Genomic DNA, 20,239 nt, shown 5'->3' with positions numbered 1-20,239 from the left:
CCCCCATTCTCAACCCTAACCCGAATTGCCTCGAAGAGCCTGGATCAACCCCTGGGGGAGTCAAAAGAGGCTGCCTCGTGTCCAGCTGGAGCCAGGCGCTGTGAGGCAGACAGATAGCAGAAGGTCCTCACGCTCAAGGGCTTTGTGCTGACACCCAGGCCCTGCCTCCCCTCTGCTTTCCCAGTTCCTGCCAGTCATGGCCTTCCAAACCTGCTGACTTCCTGTGTTCCTCAGTGAATGGCACCAACATCCCCTAATCTCCAAGTACCAAGTCAGAAACCTGCAAGTCATCTTTGATTTCAATCAAACCACCTCTTGGTCCTCTTCAATCTGTTCACTCAGAGGAGCCCCAGGATGTAATGAGATGTGTACTATGCAGTTCTAAGGGCAATACCCTCTGGAGCTGGGCAGCAGAAAAGGGCACGTTCCACTCCTTCCTATTTCCGTCATCTTAGCTCGAACCCCCATCTGCACCCTGGAAGAGAGCCAGCCTGGTCTGGAGGAGGACAGTCCTGGCACCAGCCTGAGTTTTGCCTCGCCCACCCAGTCTCCACAGAGTCATCTCTTGAAAAGTCATCCCTTACCATGTCACTCCCTGCTTCAAACCCTCCCTCCAGTGGATCCTATTGTCTTCAGGGTAGGATCCTAACTCCCTGGCAAGGCTTACAAGACACAAGAGGCTCAGCATGACTTGGCCCCTGCTTCCCTCTTCAACTTCAACTTAGGACTACACAACCACTATGGGAGACCTTATATTCCAGCCATGTGAGCATCAGGAGATTCTCAGACTCTCCCACATCATTACTCACCTTAGGGCCTTTGCACGTATTGTTTCCTCTGCCTAGGCCTCGACCACCCAGCTCCCACTCACCTCTGCCCTTGCTTCATGGTTCATCTAGCTAAACTCCTATGCACCCTTCAGGACCCAGCTCACACATCACCTCATCCAGGCTGTACTCCCTGACCAGCATTGCCTGCATCCTGTCTCCCTCCCCCAGCTTGAGTCTAGTCTGGCTTCTTCACCAAAGGGCCTTTAAGGACAAAAAGCAGATCTAATTCATAAGCTCAATAAATAGTTACTGCATGCCAGACGGGGGTCTCCCAGGCCCCCCGACTCCTCAAGCCCTCTGAATGGCTAAAGAACTTTCTGTTACAACTCTCTTCCCCTAGAAAGAATTTCTTTGCAGCATGCCCACTTCAGGAAGCTCCCAGTGCTGCGTGAAATCTCACCAGCTCAACACTGGCCTCCGCCCTTCCTCCTGGCCAGCCCTCCCCTTCGCCTCTCTGCTCTCAGCCCCATCAGCCTGGGCCCCCCTCGAGCTCAAGCCTCTCCAAGACTGTTTCTGCTGCTCTCTAATTGCTTAGTGGAGATACCATCTCTTCCTTTACCAATTGTTTCTGCACAGTAAACAGAAACCACCTGGCGGAGATCCAAAATCCGATCATCCTACGAAGTTATCACTGGCTTCTTGAAAGAAAAACGGACCTATGTCCTGCCGCAGGCTCGCTCTCTTCCCAAGCTTCCTGACTCCTCAGTGAACCTGTTGCACTCTATTTCAAAAATATTTCCTGCTCTGTTCAAATTGCAAAGGGTGAACACATTTAACCAACTCCGAGACAACCCATTTCCCCCAAGCATCCTACCATGTGTCTAATAATGACAACGTTTGGCCTCTTTATCAAACCCACCAGCTCCTACGCCTGCAGCCGGCAGCCTCTGCTTGCCCCAGGGAGGAGTCCTTCTCAGGGGAAGCTGCCCTGAGCAGATCAAATCTTCCGATATCATTCAGGTGTCCTGCTCAGTCTGTTCCTAACCAAGCCTGGAGCAGGAACCCTGGCACAGGTGTTGTTGTTCAGAGGGAGGAATATGGGCCAGGAGCCTTGAATGGTCCCAAGGGCCTAGGATGTCGCTAGGTGACACTGATCTGTTCCAACTAAGACTCTTATTCTTGGGAATCGGCTTAGTAGCTTCCAGTGACAGTCCCAGACTCTGGCACTGAGAGGAACTCAAGAAACCACTGAGTGCAGGGCTCACGGTGAGCACCTTTTTGCTAAAGATGCCGCATATGGGGACAGGATGTCAGTAACGTGGTTGTGGTGGGGAGGAAAGATGGCAAAGGGAGTTAGAAGGCCCTCTGCAGCCACATGGACGTAAGCACCTCCCTGGCTCACTGATTTCTGCATTCAGCTTCTGTATACAACAGTACCATTTTCGAGTATTTACTGTGTGCCGGGATCGGTGCTGAGAGCTTTTTACATGCTTTAGTTCATGTCTTCCTGTAACCCACCCGGGTGGAAGGATTTACTATGAACCCCAACCGATAGGTAAAGACATATGAGATTTAGGGCAGCTGTGACTCACTGGTATCATCGAGAGTCTACCAGGGCACTGGTGTGTCTGGAATTGGTGGGTTCTTGGTCTCACTGACTTAAAGAATGAAGCCGTGGGCCCTCGCGGTGAGTGTTACAGTTCTCAAAGGCGGCATGTCCGGAGTTTGTTCCTTCTGTTGTTCAGATGTATTCAGTTTCATTCCTTCTGGCGGCTCTGTGGTCTCACTGGCTTCAGGTGTGAGGCTGCAAACTTCGCCGTGAGTGTTACAGCTCTTTAGGCCGCGCGTCTGGAGTGGTTCATTCCTCCGGGTGGGTTCATGGTCTCGCTGGCTTCAGAAGTGAAGCTGCAGACCTTCGTGGTGAGTATTGCAGCTCACAAAGGCAGTGTGGACCCAACGAGCAAGCACCAGCAAGAACTATTGCAGAGAGCAAAACAAAGCAGCCACGACGTGGAAAAGGACCCCAGCGGGTTGCCACTGCTAGCTGGGGCAGCCTGCTTTTATTCTCTTATCTGGCCCTACCCACATCCTGCTGATTGGTCCATTTTACAAAGAGCCGATTGGTCCATTTTACAGAGAGCTGATTGGTCCATTTTGACAGGGTGCTGATTGCTGCCTTTACAATCCGTGGGCTAGACACAAAAGTTCTCCACCTCCCCACTAGATTAGCTAGATACAGAGCGTGATTGGTGCATTCACAAACCCTGAGCTAGACACAGGGTGCTGATTGGTGTGTTTACAAACCTTGAGCTAGATACAGAGTGCCGATTGGTGTATTTACAATCCCTTAACTAGACATAAAGGTTCTCCAAGTCCCCACCAGACCCAGGAGCCCAGCTGGTTTCACCCCTTGGATCTCGCACCGGGGCTGCAGCTGGAGCTGCCTGCCAATCCCGTGCCGTGTACCCACACTCCTCAGCCCTTGGGTGGTCGATGGGACTGGGCACCTTGGAGCAGGGGGTGGCGCTCGTCGGAGAGGCTCGGGCCACGCCGGAGCCCAAGGTGGGGAGGGAAGGCTCAGGCTTGGCGGGCTGCAGGTCCCCAGCCCTGCCCCACCGGGAGGCAGCTAAGGCCCGGCGAGAAGTCGAGCACAGCAGCTGCTGGCCCAGGTGCTAAGCCCCTCACTGCCTGGGGCTTGTGGGCCAGCGGGCTGCTCCGAGTGCAGGGCCCGCGGAGCTCACGCCCACCCGGAACTCGCGCTGGCACGCAAGTGCCACGCGCAGCCCCGGTTCCCGCCTGCGTGTCTCCCTCCACACCTCCCTGCGAGCTGAGGGAGCCGGCTCCGGCCTTGGCCAGCCCAGAAAGGGGCTCCCACAGTGCAGTGGGCTGAAGGGCTCCTCAAGTGCCGCCAAAGTGGGAGCCCAGGCAGAGGAGGTGCCGAGAGCAAGTGAGGGCTGCAAGAGCTGCCAGCACGCTGTCACCTCTCACTGGCACTCTCCCTCAGGCCCGTCACACACCAGATACCACGCTTCTAACCACTGGGCCATGCTGCACAGGCTCCTGACTAGGGAGCTAAACAATAAATAAATGTGGCCTAAACAATAAATAAATAAATACCAATTTCTCCAGGAAATGCACATCAAACCCCACCACAATCACTTCATACCCATTAGGATGCTCTAATTTTGTTTTAATCAGAAAATAAAAAATGTCAACAAGGATGTGGAGAAATTAAAACCCTTGTGTACTGCTATGGGAAAAAGTATGGTGGTGCCTCAAAAAATTAAATACAAATTCCACTTCTTAGTGTATGCCTAAAATAAAAGCAGAGACTCAAATTTTTAAATGTTTATTTTTTTAAAAAAATTATTCATTTTTAGTTTCAATAGTTTTTGAAATGGCCAAAAGGTGGAAGCAACCCAAATATCCTTAAACAGATTAACGGATTTTTAAAACGTGGTCTAAGCAAGTGGATAAAGAAAATGTAGCATATATACACCATGGAACACTACTCAGCCATAAAAAGGAACAAAATAATGTCTTTTGCGGCAACTTGGATGGAGCCGGAGGCCATTATTCGAAGTGAAGTAACTCAGGAATGGAAAACCAAATACCGTATGTTCTCACAAGTGGGAGGTAAGCTATGAGTAGGCAAAGGCATAAGAGTGATATAATGGACACTGGGGACTTGCAGGGGCAGGCTGGGTCGGGGGGTGAGGTATAAAAGACTACACATTGGGTACAGCGTACACTGCTTGAGTAACAGGTGCACTAAAATCACTAAAATCTGCATTCAGAAATCAAGGCTGAAGAATGTATCCACATGGCTGGGCGCGGTGGCTCACTCCTGTAATCCTAGCACTTTGGGAGGCAGAAGCAGGCGGATCATTTGAGGTCAGGAGTTCAAGACCAGCCTGGCCAACATGGTGAAACCCCATCTCTACTAAAAATACAAAAATTAGCCAGGCGTGGTGGCAAGTGCCTGTAGTCCCAGCTACTCGGGAGACTGAGGCAGGAGGATCGCTTGAACTCAGGAGGGGAAGATTGCAGTGAGCTGAGATCCTGCCACTGCACTCCAGCCTGGGCGACAGAGCAAGACTCTGCCAAAAATAAATAAATAAATAAATAAATAAATAAATAAAATAAAAATCAGAATGTATCCACACAACCGAACGCCACCTGTACCCCAAAAACTATTGAAATAAAAAATAATTTTTTAAAAAAAGGAAGAAAGAAATGTGGTCTGTATATAAAAGTGGCAAAATGTGGTGATATATACACACACACAGGAATATGATTCAGGCTTATTAAAAGGCAGGCAATTCTGGCACAGGCTACAGCAGGAACGAGTCTTGAGGTCATGATGCTAAGTGAAGTCAGTCCATCACAAAAGGACAAACGGGACTGTGGCATTCCCCTTCCATGGGGTGCGGAGAGTGGTTAGATTCCTCCAGACAGAAAGAGCACGTTGGCTGCCAGGGCCGGGAGAGCGGGGAGAGGGGAGCGGAGTCATCATTTCATGGACGCGGAGTTTCGTCCCCTTTGATGAAGCGTTTTGGAGATGGACAGTGGCGACACTCGCCCATATACGAAACGGCTGAGTGCACTCCATGCCACCGAACTGGTTAAGATGGTGAATTTTCTGTTATGTGTATTCAACCACAATTTTTAAAGCCACTTTCTCCATTCTTTCATTGAGAACTCTGGGGAATCAAAGAAGAACGCCAGCTGCAGTGGACCGCTGAGGAATGGCCGGAGTCCGGGTCGGAGAGCCGCTTCCCCTCGCCCCCCGCCTCTCCCTTCCCGCGGCCCCTGGAGGCCGAGACCCATCCGCGTCCCCCGCGCGCTTTCCTCAGAGGCTCGGCCGGGCGCCCTGCTTCAGAGGGAGCCTGAGGGAGCCTCCGCCTCCGCCGCTGCTTTCTCCCCCTTCCTTCTCCAGCGGCTCCTCCAGGCCGCTCCAGAGACCCCGAGGACCCCAGGACGGTGCCGGGAGGAAAGTCTGTGACAAGCTGGTGAAAAGGTTGCCCGGAGAGCGGAAGCTGTGAGGATGGGCAAAGCGCCCCTGCCCAGCCGCCCCACCGCAGAACCGGTACACGCGCCTGCCCGTCCCGGGCGCCCCTTTGGCGCTGAGCTTTTCGCGCGGGGCGCGCATCCATCTCCACTCCGGCTCTCTGGCGCCATCTTGTGTAGCTTTCTTAAACAGCCACAAATTGCGGATCTTTTAGGTCTCTAATAACGTGATTTTTCAAGTACAAAAATAGTTTTCAATGTCTTATTGAAGACAACATTTTCTTCTCTACAAGAAAGCAAAGTTTACCCATTGTTCTAGCATATAATGAGCAAGGCTTTGTTTCCTGAACATATTCGTAAATATTTCAAGGATAATCTTAAGTATAGAAGTTGGTTTTAGTCTAACGTCTTGCCTTCTAGAGAGAAACGACTTGGGAGACAGAAAGAAAGAAAAATGAATGTTTAAAATTTTATCAGAGCCAGACGAGGAGTAGGATAAGCCAAATATATTATAAACCCGTTTATATAAACCCTGCTATCTTGGCTCAACAAATAACAAGTGGCCACAATTTAAACAACCACACGGAGAATTAATATAACTGCAAGTCTGGTCAATTAATATAAACACACATGCAGTCCAGGGACCCCTGCCCCATGATGCTAACAGCTGAATCCACACTCACAGATCTGCTGATCTATGGGGTGGGCTATGTTGCTAAAACCAAAATTGACATCTCAAAGAGGGAGCAAATTAACAGAAATTGTGAAGAAAAATCAATCATTGGTTAATCTAGCAAAAGTGCTTCCTCTAGTAAATGCAGTATCTGAATGTCAAATACCAACTCAGAAGTTGAGACAAGCCTTTCTAATTCTCATGGAATTACAAACAAATCTTTTTTTATTCCACAAAGAAATAAATACGAAGTGCTTCCAGCAAGTTACACAGGAGAAAGGAAAAAAAAAAGCCACTTTGGAGCTACAGTCCCACTTCTAGTTATTAGTGTCTTTGAGAGGGCTTTACGTTATCCGCTCTGCTCACAGGAGGCCTTAAGCTGCGGGGAGATTCATGGGACTCAGACGCAGGCTGTGTTCTTGAGATCCAGCCAGGTTTTCCACCGACTCACTTCACTTAGAGTCTGCAGAGTTCAAACAGAACAAAGAAGTAATAGGATCCTGGGGCGGGGAAGGAAGCTGGAGCCTTCCACACTTGGGGCCAAGCTGTAAGCCAAAAGATTAAGTTATAAAAGCAGATTCTTACAACTTGAAGTAGAGAAAGTCTCAATAAGGAAGACACAAACCCAGTAGTTGGAGGCTGCAGTGAGCTATGATCACATCACTGCATTCCAGCCTGGGCGATAGAGTGAGACCCCGTGTGTAAAAATAATAAAAAATAAAATATGGTAAAATATTGATTTTTCAAAGAAAGACACAGCACTTCCTCAGCAAGAAGGAAAGATGACACTTTTTTTTAAAGTCACATTTCCCAAAAATGCAAGGGTATCATCGCTGCAGTAAAAGGAATCAGTCTCTGAGGTTGGAGAGCCCAGTGTGACTTGAGACAGCTTCAGCAGCAGTTCTGGGCCCCAGGACTCTCAGCTCCTCCTCAAGGTTAATAATACCTGCCTCAGAGGACTAAAAGGAACAAAAGTGTAGCATCCCTACGACAGAGTCTGGTCCAAGCAGGTGCTCAGTATATAGCAGGTGCCGTTCCAGCAATGGTGATGATAATGACAGCCCTACCATTACTGAAGCAAACCTGCCATTCTCTCCTAACTGGCATTCACATTCACTTACTAACCATAGCTAACACTCATTGGGGTACTTACTATGTGCTGGGCACTGTGCATCAAATTGTTTCACTTAACTTGTGGGGCACTTAAATGTAGCCACAGCTAATACCCCCACTTTACAGATAACAAAACAGGTTCAGAGAGGTTAGATAATGTATTAGTCAGCATGGGCTAACTACTGTAACAAACAACCCCCAAAACCTCATAGCTCAACACAGTCAAAGTTTACATCTCCCCCATATCCTGGTGGCAGGAACATGAGAGAAAGGACTCACTCTAGGGTCATTCAAGGAGCCAGGCCCCTTCCATATTGTGACTCCTCCACTGCCTGCACCTGTGTCTGCTGCTGGATGCCCTGCTTCTAGCTACAGGTAAGGAAGAAGAGACTAAGAAAATCCAGAGCTCTTACCCACTTCAGCCAGAGGTGACATGTGGCACTTCTGCTCAGAGCCTGCCAGCTTAGTCTGTTGGCCCCACGTAGGTGTAAGGGGCAGGGAAATAGTCTATTGGTATTCCCAGGAAGAAGAGAACAGAAATGGAGATTGGTGTGCAACAATCGTTTCTACAACAATGAACTTGCTTGAGATCACATGGCCAGTAAAAATGGAAGTGAGATGTGAACCCAAGCAGTCTGAGTTCACACCCTGATCTCCTAACCATGGAGCTACACTATCACCTAAGGAACTGTGGAGGTTTTTGAACAGAACCCCAAAATTCTTTACCATTCTTCTAATCAAGAGGTGGGTCAGTGTTGAATCTGGGCTTTGTTAGTCCTTGACCAGTAGAATACAGCAGAAATTACGACTATGACCATGTCCAAGGTTTTAAGATGCTGGCAGCTTCTACTTCCTATCTCTTGGGACACTCGCTTTTGGAGCCCAGCTGCCATGCTGTGAGGAAGCCCAAGCTAGTCTATGCTGAGAAACCACATGGAATGGCCACCTATATTTGTTCCAGCTGACAGACAAGAAGGGGTCCCAGCCATCACCCAGGACCAGCCACCAGGCATGCAAGTGAAGATGCTTCCAGATGATTCCAGGCCCAAGGAATCAAGTCATCCTCAGCTCCTGAGTCTTCCCAGCTGAAGCTCAGACATCATGGAACAAAGACAACTCATCACAGCTGTGCTCTGTCTCAATTCCTCCATTCATTTCTAAAGATCCTAGGTCCTGTGGAGCCTACTTTCTCATATCTCAGCTGTGCCCCAGATTCATTATTCAATTTGTGCCCAAGATATTTGAGATTCCTGGTGCAAAGTACATTTGAAAATGTGCATTTGTGGGCCGGGCTCACGCCTATAATAATCCCAGCACTTTGGGAGGCCAAGGTAGGCGGATCACCTGAGGTCAGGAGTTCAAGACCAGCCTGGGCAACATAGTGAAACCCTGTCTATACTAAAAATACAAAAATTAGCTAGGTTTGGTGGCATGCACCTGTAGTCCCAGCTACTTGGGAGGCTGAGGCAGAAGAATTGCTTAAACCCAGGAGGCGGAGGTTGCAGTGAGCCGAGATCGAGCCATTGCACTCCAGCCTGGGCAACAAGAGCAAAACGCTGTCTCAGAAAAAAAAAGAAAAGAAAAATCTACATTTGTGGTCCCATTAAACACCACAAAGTTTAACTCTTTTGGAAATATAGTTCACAATTAAAACAAAAGTCACTCTAGTGTACCCTGATAAATTAAACAATTTAGTATATCTCTTTGGTGAGATCAGACTTCTGCAAACCTCACATCAGAAAACAGGTTTAACAATTTTTAATAACAAGACAATACACTTGGGACTTGAGGGTGGACAAAGCATGAGTAAGCTTAGAAAATGATAATGAACATAAGAAAATAATTACGCTGTGTCTTTAAACATGATGAAACCATCTCATTAAGCCTAAATTAATTTAAAGGTCAACAATGCATAATTTATGTGGGCTCATAAAATGCATTATGTAAATGATGATTAAACCAATATCCTCTTTTTTTCTTATCTCTGTCCTATTAACTCTAGAAACACCAGAACGCTAGTATATGCTATGTGATAGTAACAAATTTTAAAGACACCATGTTTTCCTGACGTTATTTTTTTTTTTTTTTTGAGATGGAGCATCACTCTGTCACCCAGGCTGGAGTGCAGTGGTGCAATCTTGGCTCACCGCAACCTCCTCCTCCCAAGTTCAAGCAGTTCTCCTGCCTCAGCCTCCCAAGTAGCTGTGATTACAGGCACCCGCCAGCACGCCCAGCTAATTTTTGAATTTTTAGTAAAGATGGGGTTTTACCATGTTGACCAGGCTGGTCTCAAACTCCTGACCTTAAGCGATTCACCCACCTCGGCCTCCCAAAGTGCTAAAATTACAGGCATGAGCCAATGCGCCCAGCCTCCTGAAGTTACTTCTGATAAAAATAACTCAAACACCACAGACACCAAATTTACTGACATTTTAACAAATTCCACAGTATGATGTCCCCGGAGATCAGCGCTGCAAGGGAGGAGCTTTAGGAAAGACTACAGAAATGAAGTAAAATAGCCCAGGACAAAAGATGCCAGTTTCACAATGTGGCTGGAAGCTGTCCCATATGACTGGGACATACGTTTTCAGTACTAAGGAGCTGAGCCAATGCGAGTCCCTGTGGAGAAAGATACCCTGATTCATTCAACATTCATCTATCCCAGTCCCTGAGAATATAGATGCAAAAAAAAACAAACAAAAATCCCTGCCTACTACCCAACTCGGGCCAGGCAGAATGGCTCTTGCAAAGACAGATAGCGAGAATGGCCCTCAATGGAGTGAAAACCCAAGAATACACCATCAACATTCCCAAGCACATCCAGGGAGTGGGTTTCAAGAAGCATGCTCCTGAGGACACTCAAAAGCCTCTGGAAATTTGCCATGAAGGCGATGGGGACTCCAGAAGTGCACATTGATACCAGGCTCAATGAAACTGTCTGGGCTAAAGGAATAAGCAATGTCCTATGCTGTATCCATGTGCAGTTGTCCAGAAAACATAATCAGAATGAAGATTCACCAAACAAGCTCTATACTTCAGTTACCTATACCTATTACCACTTTCAAATACCTACTGATAGTCAACGTGGATGACAACTAACCATTGATCATCAAATACATCAAATAAAGTTATAAAACTGCAACAAAAAAAAATCACTGCCTTCGTGGAGCTTACACCCTTATGAGGAAAGACAGTTAATTAACAAGTTGGTTATAAACACTATGGAGATAAAGTCAATCAGGGAAGATGGAAACAGATCGTAAGCGATTTACAATTTCAAATAGGGTGAGGAAAGCCTGTTCCAGGAAGAGAGAACACAAAGAGAAAAGGCCTTGATGCAAGTGCAAAGAATAGCAAGAAGGTCAGTTTGACAAGAACAGAATGATTAAAATAAAAAATAATAACAGGTGCTGGAGAGGATGTGGAGAAATAGGAACACTTTTACACTGTTGGTGGGACTGTAAACTAGTTCAACCATTGTGGAAGTCAGTGTGGCGATTCCTCAGGGATCTAGAACTAGAAATACCATTTGACCCAGCCATCCCATTACTGGGTATATACCCACAGGAGTATAAATCATGCTGCTATAAAGACACATGCACACGTATGTTTATTGCGGCACTATTCACAATAGCAAAGACTTGGAACCAACCCAAATGTCCAACAACAATAGACTGGATTAAGAAAATGTGGCACATATACACCATGGAATACTATGCAGCCATAAAAAATGATGAGTTCGTGTCCTTTGTAGGGACATGGATGAAACTGGAAAACATCATTCTCAGTAAACTATCGCAAGGACAAAAAACCAAACACCGCATGTTCTCACTCATAGGTGGGAACTGAACAATGAGAACTCATGGACACAGGAAGGGGAACATCACACTCCGGGGACTGTTGTGGGGTGGGGGGTGGGGGGGGCGGGGACAGCATTAGGAGATATACCTAATGCTAAATGACGAGCTAATGGGTGCAGGAAATCAACATGGCACATGGATACATATGTAACAAACCTGCACATTGTGCACATGTACCCTAAAACCTAAAGAATAATTAAAAAAAAAAAAAAAGAGAGAGAAAAAAGGTAGAGTGAGGGTGAGGGATACATTGGAAGGCAGTGTAGCTGATTGCAAGGTGTTACGAACTGAAAGTTTGTGTCCCCTCTGAAATTCATATATTGAAATCCTAACCGCTAAGGTGATAGTATTAGAAAGTGGGGCCTTTTGGAGGTGATTAGGTCATCAGAGTGGAGCCCTAGTGATGGGATTAGTGCCTTTCTAATAAGAGACATGAGAGCTTCCTGGCCTCTTTCACCCCGTTCTCCACCATGTGAGGATACAATGAGAAGACAGCCATTTGCAAAGCAGGACACAGGCCCTCACCAGACATCAGATCTGCTGGCACCTTGCTGTTGGACTTCCAGGCTCCAGAACTATGAGAAATAAATGTTTGTTGTCTATGCCACCTAGTCTGTGGCATATTTGTTACAGCAGCTTGAACTGACTAGGACACAAAGATTTAGGATTCTAAGGGAGACTGTAGTCAGTGGTGGATTATAAGGAAAAGAATACATTATCAGACTTCATAGTCTGATAGAATTACTCTGGCTACTAGAGTGAGAATAGGCTGCAGGGGGCAAGAGTACAAGAAGACATGTATTAGTCCATTCTCACACTGTTATAAATACCTGAGACTCTGTAATTTATAAAGACAAGAGGTTTAATTGAGCCACAGTTCTGCAGGCTGTACAAAAAGCATGGCTGGAGAGGCCTCAGGAAACTCACAACCATGGCAGAAGGCAAAGGGGAAGCAGGCACGTCTTATGTGGCTGGAGCAGGAGGAAGAGAGAGAGCGGGGGAGTGCTACATACTTTTAAACAAGCAGATCTCATGAGAACAAAACAGCACCACAAAAACAGCACCAAAGGGGGATATCTGCCCCCATAATCCAGTCACCTCCCACCAGGCCCCATCTCCAACGCTCCAACATGAGATTTGGGTGGGGACACAAATCCAAACCATATCAGCGTATTTCAAAAATATGAGCAAAAAATAATAATAATGGGCCTGGTGCAGTGGCTCATGCCTGTAATCCCAGGACTTTGGGAGGCCAAGGCAGGTGGATCACTTGTGGTCAGGAGTTTGAAACCAACCTGGCCAACGTAGCAAAACCCCATCTCTGCTAAAAATACAAAAAATTAGCTGGGCGTGGTGGCGCACGCCTATAATCCCAACTACTCCGGAGGCTGAGAGGAGAATCGCTCGAACCCAGGAGGTGAATGTTGCAGTGAGCCAAGATCACGCCACTGAATTGGGGACAGAGTGAGACTCTACCTCAAAAATAAATAAATAAATAAATAGTAATAATGGCTTAGTAATAGCAAAGCCGCTTACATCAGACTATTCCTCTTGATGATCACAATTATAAACTCTGAACAAAATACAAAATACAGCTGTTTAAAGACACTGGAGAGTGACCAACAGTAGGCAGAAAAAGAAGGGGACTTGACATTGAAGAAAAAGTGAATCACACCAAGTGAGACTAACAAACACATACATGTCTCTTGCCCTCAGGACATGCCCTAGCTTGTCTAGCATGGCAGATAGAGTCAAGCAGAGAGCCTGTAGTTGTGTTGGTCTGTGGAGTCAGAAGGGACTTGCCCAAGCAACTGGTTATTGAATGGAGGATTCACAGAATCCTATAGATTGGAAGAAGTCAGGAAGGGGAGTAACTTAACATCTCCATATAATCGCCGCTTGTATTGTTGGCTGACCCCTGAATTATATGCGTGCAGATCAAAACTACAAAGTGCCCAAGGTTCAAAACAGCTGGAAGAAAAAAAGAGCAGACCTGAGATTTCAGCACATGCCCACTACAGGGAAGACAGAGTTCAGAAATCAAGTCACTCAAGTTAAAGAAACTTGGCAAGAAAAATACAGGCCTTCCATTAAAATCCCAGAAAGACTACTCTTTTTTTTTTTTTTAATTTTCTAAATTATTCTCCCAAATGTTTGTTTGCTTGTTTTGTTTGTTCATGTTTTTGTTTTTTTGTAAACAGGGTCTCACTCTGTTACCCAGGCTGGAGTGCAATGGTGCAATCTTGGCTCACTACAACCTCCACCTCCCAGGTTCAAGCAATTCTCATGCCTCGGCCTCCTGAGAAGCTGGGACTACAGGCGCATGCCACCACGCCCGGCTAACTTTTTGTATTTTTAGTAGAGACAGGGTTTCACCAAGTTGGCCAGGCTGGTCTCAAACTCCCGACCTTAAATGATCCATCCACCTCGGCCTCCCAAAGTGCTAGGATTACAGGCATGAGCCACCACACCCAGTGGTTTGGTTTGTTTGTTTGTTTTGTTTTGTTTTTAATTTCCATAGGTTTTTGGGGAACAGGTGGTATTTGGTTACATGAGTAAGTTCTTTAGTGGTGATTTGTGAGATTTTGGTGCACCCATCACCCAAGCAGTATACACTGCACACAATCTGTAGTCTTTTATCCCTCACCTTCTTCCCACCCTTTCCCTCTGAGTCCCCAAAGTTTATTGTATCATTCTTATGCCTTTGCATAGATGCAAAGACATAAGAATGTTTTGTTTGTATTGCATTTGCTTTTGGATTCTTGGTCAGGAAATCTTTGCCTAAGCCAATGTCTAGAAGGGTTTTTTCTGATGTTATCTTCTAGAATTTTTAGTTTCAGGTCTTAGGTTTAAGTCGTTGATCCATCTTGAGTTGCTTTTTGTATAAGGTGAGAGATGAGGATCCTGTTTTATTCCCCTACATGTGGCTTGCCAATTATCCCAGCACCATTTGTTGAACAGGGTGTTGTTTACCCACTTTATGTTTTTGTTTGCTTTGTCAAAGATCAGCTGGCTGTAAGTATTTGGGTTTATTTCTGGGTTGTCTATTCTGTTCCATTGGTCTATGTGCCTATATTTATACCAGTACCATGCTGTTTTGGTGACTATGGCCTTGTAGTATAGTTTGAAATCAGATAATGTGATGCCTCCAGATTTGTTCTTTTTGCTTAGTCTTGTTTTGGCTATGCAGGCTGTTTTTGGGTTCCATATGAATTTTAGGATTGGTTTTTCTAGTTCTGTGAAGAATTATGGTGGTATTTTGATGGGAATTGCATTGATTTTGTAGATTGCTTTTGGCAATATGGTCATTTTCACATTGATTCTACCCATCAAAGAGCATGGGATGTGTTTCCATTTGTTCAGGTCATCTATAATTTAGAAAGACAACATTTTAGAAGCAAAGACCACCTCCCAGAACTAAGACATTCACTTTAGGAGTAAAGATAAAACTATAATAGACCTGCGCTAACAAGGCATACAATTATGCCTCCAACAAAACTAAGGTGATATAAAGTAATTGAACTACCTTCAAGAACAATGCTTAACATTCCTCAAGGTAGAAAACATACTTGATGTTTTCTTGATGATGTTCTTCAGCACATCTCCCAAACGTCCAGTATACAGTTTAAAAATTACTAGATAAGTGATGACAAAGGAAAAGGAGACCCATGTAAAAGAAAAATAAATCAATAAAAACCAGTCTCAAAATGACCCAGAAGTTGGAATTATCAGACAAAAACTTTAAAATGTCTATTATAAATATCTTCAGGCCAGGAGCAATGGCTCACACCTGTAATCGCAGCACTTTGGAGGCCAAGGCAGGAGGATCACTTGAGGTCAAGAGTTCAAGACCAACCTGGCCAACATGGTGAAACCCTGTCTGTACTAAAAATACAAAAATTAGCCAGTAGTGGCACACTCCTGTAATCCCAGCTACTTGGGTGGCTGAGGCAGGAGAATCACTTGAACCTGGGGGGCAGAGGTTGCAGTGAGCCAAGATTGCACCACTACACTCCAGCCTGGGTGACAGAGTGGGACTCTGTCCCAAAAAAAAAAAAATTTTAATAAATTTTTAAAAAATCTTCATAGACTTAAAGGACAATATGGTCATAACAGATAAACAAATTACATCATTAGTAAAGAAATGGAAAATCTAAAACAAGCAACCAAATGGAAAGCTAGAACTGAAAAATACAATATATGAAATTGCAAAACAAGGCAAAAAACACTGAATGGCTTAAGAGTAGTTTGGACACAACAGAAGAAATAATCAGTGACCTTGAAGATAGGTCAATAGAAATCATCTAAATTGAAATTTAATAGTACTCACCAAGTTCCTGGAATTATCAATAAAAGGGGATCCAGACAGAATCAGCCAAACATTTAAAGCCACTATCACCCATAGGCCTGAAGAGGCAAGAGGAGGACAAGGTATCAGCACCCAGAGAGAGAGCTATAGAAGGCCTGACTTCACTCTATTTTCTGTCCTTGATCTTCTGCCAGTGCCTCCGTGAACCAGAAGCTCAAAGCCATAGGAGCCCATTGATTCAGTCTATAAAAAAATCCCACAGCCAATAGCACAGTGGAAGGGCACACAGGAAGTATCTAGATCACATGTCTAAATGTATCTCAGAAAATAATTTAAAAAACAAAAAAGAAACAAACCAAAAAAGCTCCTGCATAAATCCTAGGAGAATAAAGAAGTCACTTATAACGGAGTAAAATTTACACGTGTTCAACATTCGTGCAGCAGTAAGTCCCAAAAGATGATGTAGTACTGTCTATTAAATTTTGAGCAGAAATATTATAATCAAATATTTTTAAATCTACTCAAAAGATTTTTCATGTGTAAAGGCAACAGAAAGGTATTCTCAGATATCCAAGGAGGAGAAAACATATCCTTCACATTACTTTTAGAAAGAAATATTCAAAGATATATTAAAACCAACTGAAAGAAAAGTCAAAATTAAGAACTAAAAATGAAACAAAATACAGAAAAATAAATTTTAAAAATAAAAAATAAAAATTGTATATATGTACATGCAAAGAATTTAAAAATTGAAACGTGTTATAAAAGGATTTGTGTAATGCTTCCACTTGAGCAAAGGAAGTCATGCACAATAGAATTATCTGATTTTTTAAAAAATTTTCAGTTGGCAGACACTAAGAGAGATCATAGTATGCACCCTACCCATAGCCCACTCCTAGAGTGGGAGAGGAGAATGGGAGGCTTAGAATCTCCAGGGAGGCAGACAGTTTGACAAAACTCTTCTTGTTATTTAAATACTGGATTAATGGGTCTTTTCTGCCTCTGCTGGGCATCAAATTAATCTTATTAAATCATGTCCTATCTGATAGATTCTAGAGTTCAAGGTAAGGCTTGGTCCTTCATGCTTCACTCAACTTTTCTCATTCTGTATCTACTCCTTACCCATTGCTACATTCTTCACCCTGCAATGCACAACAAATCTCTCATGTTCGATTAACTTAAAACAATAACTATATGGTCTTGCCCCAGCACTTTCTAACAATGGCTAAAATTCTTACAGGATTGAGACACTGTACAAAGAGTCTCTGAATAATCTCCAGGAAAACAGAGTTGCAATAAGGAATCACACAATGACCAATTTCATTGCTAAATAACTTGAGAAGTGATTTTCTTACTGAATGAAGAAAAACGTCTGGTTGAATGTATGCCAGGCAATTAACAATGATTATCTCTAGGGATGGGATTACGGCAGACTTGGTAATGTCTTTCCACATTACCAATTGTAGCTCTTTAAATTTTTTAAATTTTTCACAAGAACCATATTATGTACTTTAACTAGAAAAGCCTTTAAATTTTGATGGTAGAGAAGGTTTCTCTAGTATATACTTTCCCGAAACTCATCGAGATGTATACATTAAATATGTGCAGCTTCTTATGTGTCAGTCATATCTCAATAAAGTAGTTTCTTTAAAAAAAATCCTTTAAAGATAAATAATTGTAAAATAAAATACAAGAGACATAGGAATAGTTAAATGACAGCACAAGGAATCAAACTAACAAATCCAAAATGTGGGCTATTCTGTAGGACAATCGACCCAGTTTTTGCAACTTGACAATGGTAGCGAAAGAGAGGGTGGGGTAGGGGAATTGGTTGAGTTTTTAACAGAATTAAGAGACAACAAACAAATGTGTTAACCTTGTTTGCATCCTAATTTAAACAAACCTTTTTAAATAAGACATTTTTTAGACAATAAAAGAAATTTTATTGTAGACCGGCTACTAGATGATACCAAATCTGTTAGAGATGCATACTAAAATATATGAGGGCAAAATGGCATAATTATTTGAATTTCTTTTTGAAAGTACAATGAAAACAGGAATAGATGTTTTATGGGAAAAACTGATAATTATTGATTCTGGGTAAAGGATATATGGGGGTTCCTCTAATTATTCTCTTTGTGTATGTTTGAATATTTTCATAATTTAAACTTTTAATTAAATTTTAAAACTTTTTTTTTTTTTTGAGATGGAATCTCACTCTGTTGCTCAGGCTAGAGTGCAGTGGCGCGATCTCTGCTCATTGCATCCTCCGCTTCCTGAGTTCAAGCAGTTCTCCCACCTCAGCCTCCTGAGTAGCTGAGATTACAGGCATGCGCCACCAAGCCCAGCTATTTTTTGTATTTTTAGTAGAGATGGGGTTTCCCCATGTTGGCCAGGCTGGTCTCGAACTCCTGACCTTGTGATCCGCCTACCTCGGCCTCCCAAAGTGCTGGGATTACACATGTGAGCCACCGCACCTGGCCTAAAACATTATTTTTAAGAACTGAGTTGCTAATATTTGTAATTGTTGAAGAGAAATTAATCATCAGTAACAAAGATTATCTGTCATCAAGGTTCATTTTACAATTATTTATCTAAGACCTTATTTCCTCCTGTGTTCACTTTGCTTAAAAATAAATACATGCGGTATATTTTCATTATATACAAATTGCAAAGAAAACTATTCTAAGGATATTGATAACAATAATAGTTGACATTTACTGGGGGCTTATGTGCCAGGCAGCATGCAAGCATTTTCGAAGAATTAGTTCATTTAACCTTCATAATAGCCCTATGAGGTAGATGTTAGGATAACTTTCATTAGGAACTTGGTGGGAATTCTAGGCCACCCCACTCAGTCCTGTGGGTCTGGAGCCTTAGCTGCCTCAATGTAATGCAGTGTTCAACTCTGCATCAGTCTGCCTTGTAAATATTACAGATTTCATAATATTCTCTCTCTTGTCATCTACTAAAGAAAGCCACCTAGTGAAAAAGTCTTAAAAAGACTTTTACTTTGTCACTAAATGCTATCTACAATCTTTGCAATTCTGAGTATTTGATCTTTGTTTCTAGACATGAGATATGAAACCAAGTACCAAGATATCTAGACAAGCCCAACTCCAGTGTATCACAAGATGCCTGGGCCTTGCAAGAAAGGAAGCTTGGAGAATCAACATGATTGGGTGAGGCAGCTATCTTCAGCTTTAATTTGGGACAATTATGCAGGGTCATCCCAGCTCCAGAACTAACTCTCCATGGAATCAGCAGAGGCCTTCACTGAGACCGTGTTGCAGTTCAAATTCTCCCTCTGGCCAACCCCACGGGTGTTAATTCCAAGAGCACTCCCCAGTAAACCTCTGCATGCAAATATCCGTCTCAGAGCCTGCTTCCCAGGGCACCTGACCTGAAATAGTGACTACCAGCCAGAGTATCCCCTGTCTTCTTCTTCTTCCTTTTTGTGTGTGTGTGTGTGTGTCTGTGTGTGTGTGTGTGTGTGTGTCTGTGTGTGTGTGTGTGTGTGTGTGTGAGACGAAGTTTCACTTTTGTTGCCCAGGCTGGAGTGCAATGGCACCATGTCAGCTCACTGCAACCTCCTCTTCCTGGGTTCAAGCAATTCTCCTGCCTCAGCCTCCCGAGTAGCTGGGATTACAGGCATGCGCCATGACACCCAGCTAATTTTGTATTTTTAGTAGAGACGAGATTTCACCATGTTGGTCAGGCTGGTCTCAAACTCCTGACCTCAGGTGATCCACCCGCCTTAGCCTCCCAAACGGCAGGGATTACAGGTGTGAGCCACCGCACCCAGCCCCCCATCTTCTTCTAAATTTCTCTCAAGATCATAAAAGGTCATAATGACCAAAACTGGTCTCATGCCCTAACAATGTAAAAAATTACCTCCATTCAGCCGGGTGCAGTGGCTCACGCCTGTAATCCCAGCACTTTGGGAGGCCGAGGCGGGTGAATCTCGAGGTCAGGAGATCGAGACCATCCTGGCTAACACGGTGAAACCCCGTCTCTACTAAAAATACAAAAAATTAGCCAGGCGTGGTTGGGGGCCCCTATAGTCCCAGCTACTCGGGAGGCTGAGGCAGGAGAATGGCGTGAACCCGGGAGACAGAGTTTGCAGTGAGCTGAGACCGCACCACTGCACTCCAGCCTGGGCGACACAGCAAAGACTCTGTCTCAAAAAAAAAAAAAAAATTATCTCCATTCAACTGATGAGACTACAACTAATATCATGTTTAATGGTGAAAACTGAATGCTTTCTCCCTGAAATCAAAAACAAAACAAGGATGTTTGCCCTCGCCACTTCTATTGACCATTATACTGGAGTTGACAGTTCAAGAAGACAAAAAAGGGAAATAAAAAGGCATGCAAATAGAAAAAGAAGAAATAAAACGGACTTTATTAGTATACATATGCATCTATGCACAAAATCCTAAGATAGCAACAAAAATGCACTAGAACTGAATGAGTTTAACAAGGTTCTAAGATCTGATATCAA

General features: G+C 44.3%; 1 protein-coding gene across 1 annotated transcript; it reads left to right on the top strand.

The window, feature by feature from the left end:
• Positions 1-5,518: 5,518 nt before the first annotated feature.
• LOC131382528 (putative uncharacterized protein UNQ6190/PRO20217) lies at positions 5,519-5,900 on the top strand. The gene is given in 2 exon segments (XM_058434677.1): positions 5,519-5,802; positions 5,804-5,900. Coding segments are annotated over 2 exon segments (381 nt in total).
• Positions 5,901-20,239: the final 14,339 nt, after the last annotated feature.

The sequence above is a fragment of the Hylobates moloch genome, unplaced genomic scaffold (assembly GCF_009828535.3).
Source record: "Hylobates moloch isolate HMO894 unplaced genomic scaffold, HMol_V3 SCAFFOLD_39, whole genome shotgun sequence".
NCBI classification, from domain to species: Eukaryota; Metazoa; Chordata; class Mammalia; order Primates; family Hylobatidae; genus Hylobates; species Hylobates moloch.
Note: the sequence above shows the minus strand (reverse complement) of the source record. Positions and strands in the feature narration are given on the sequence as shown.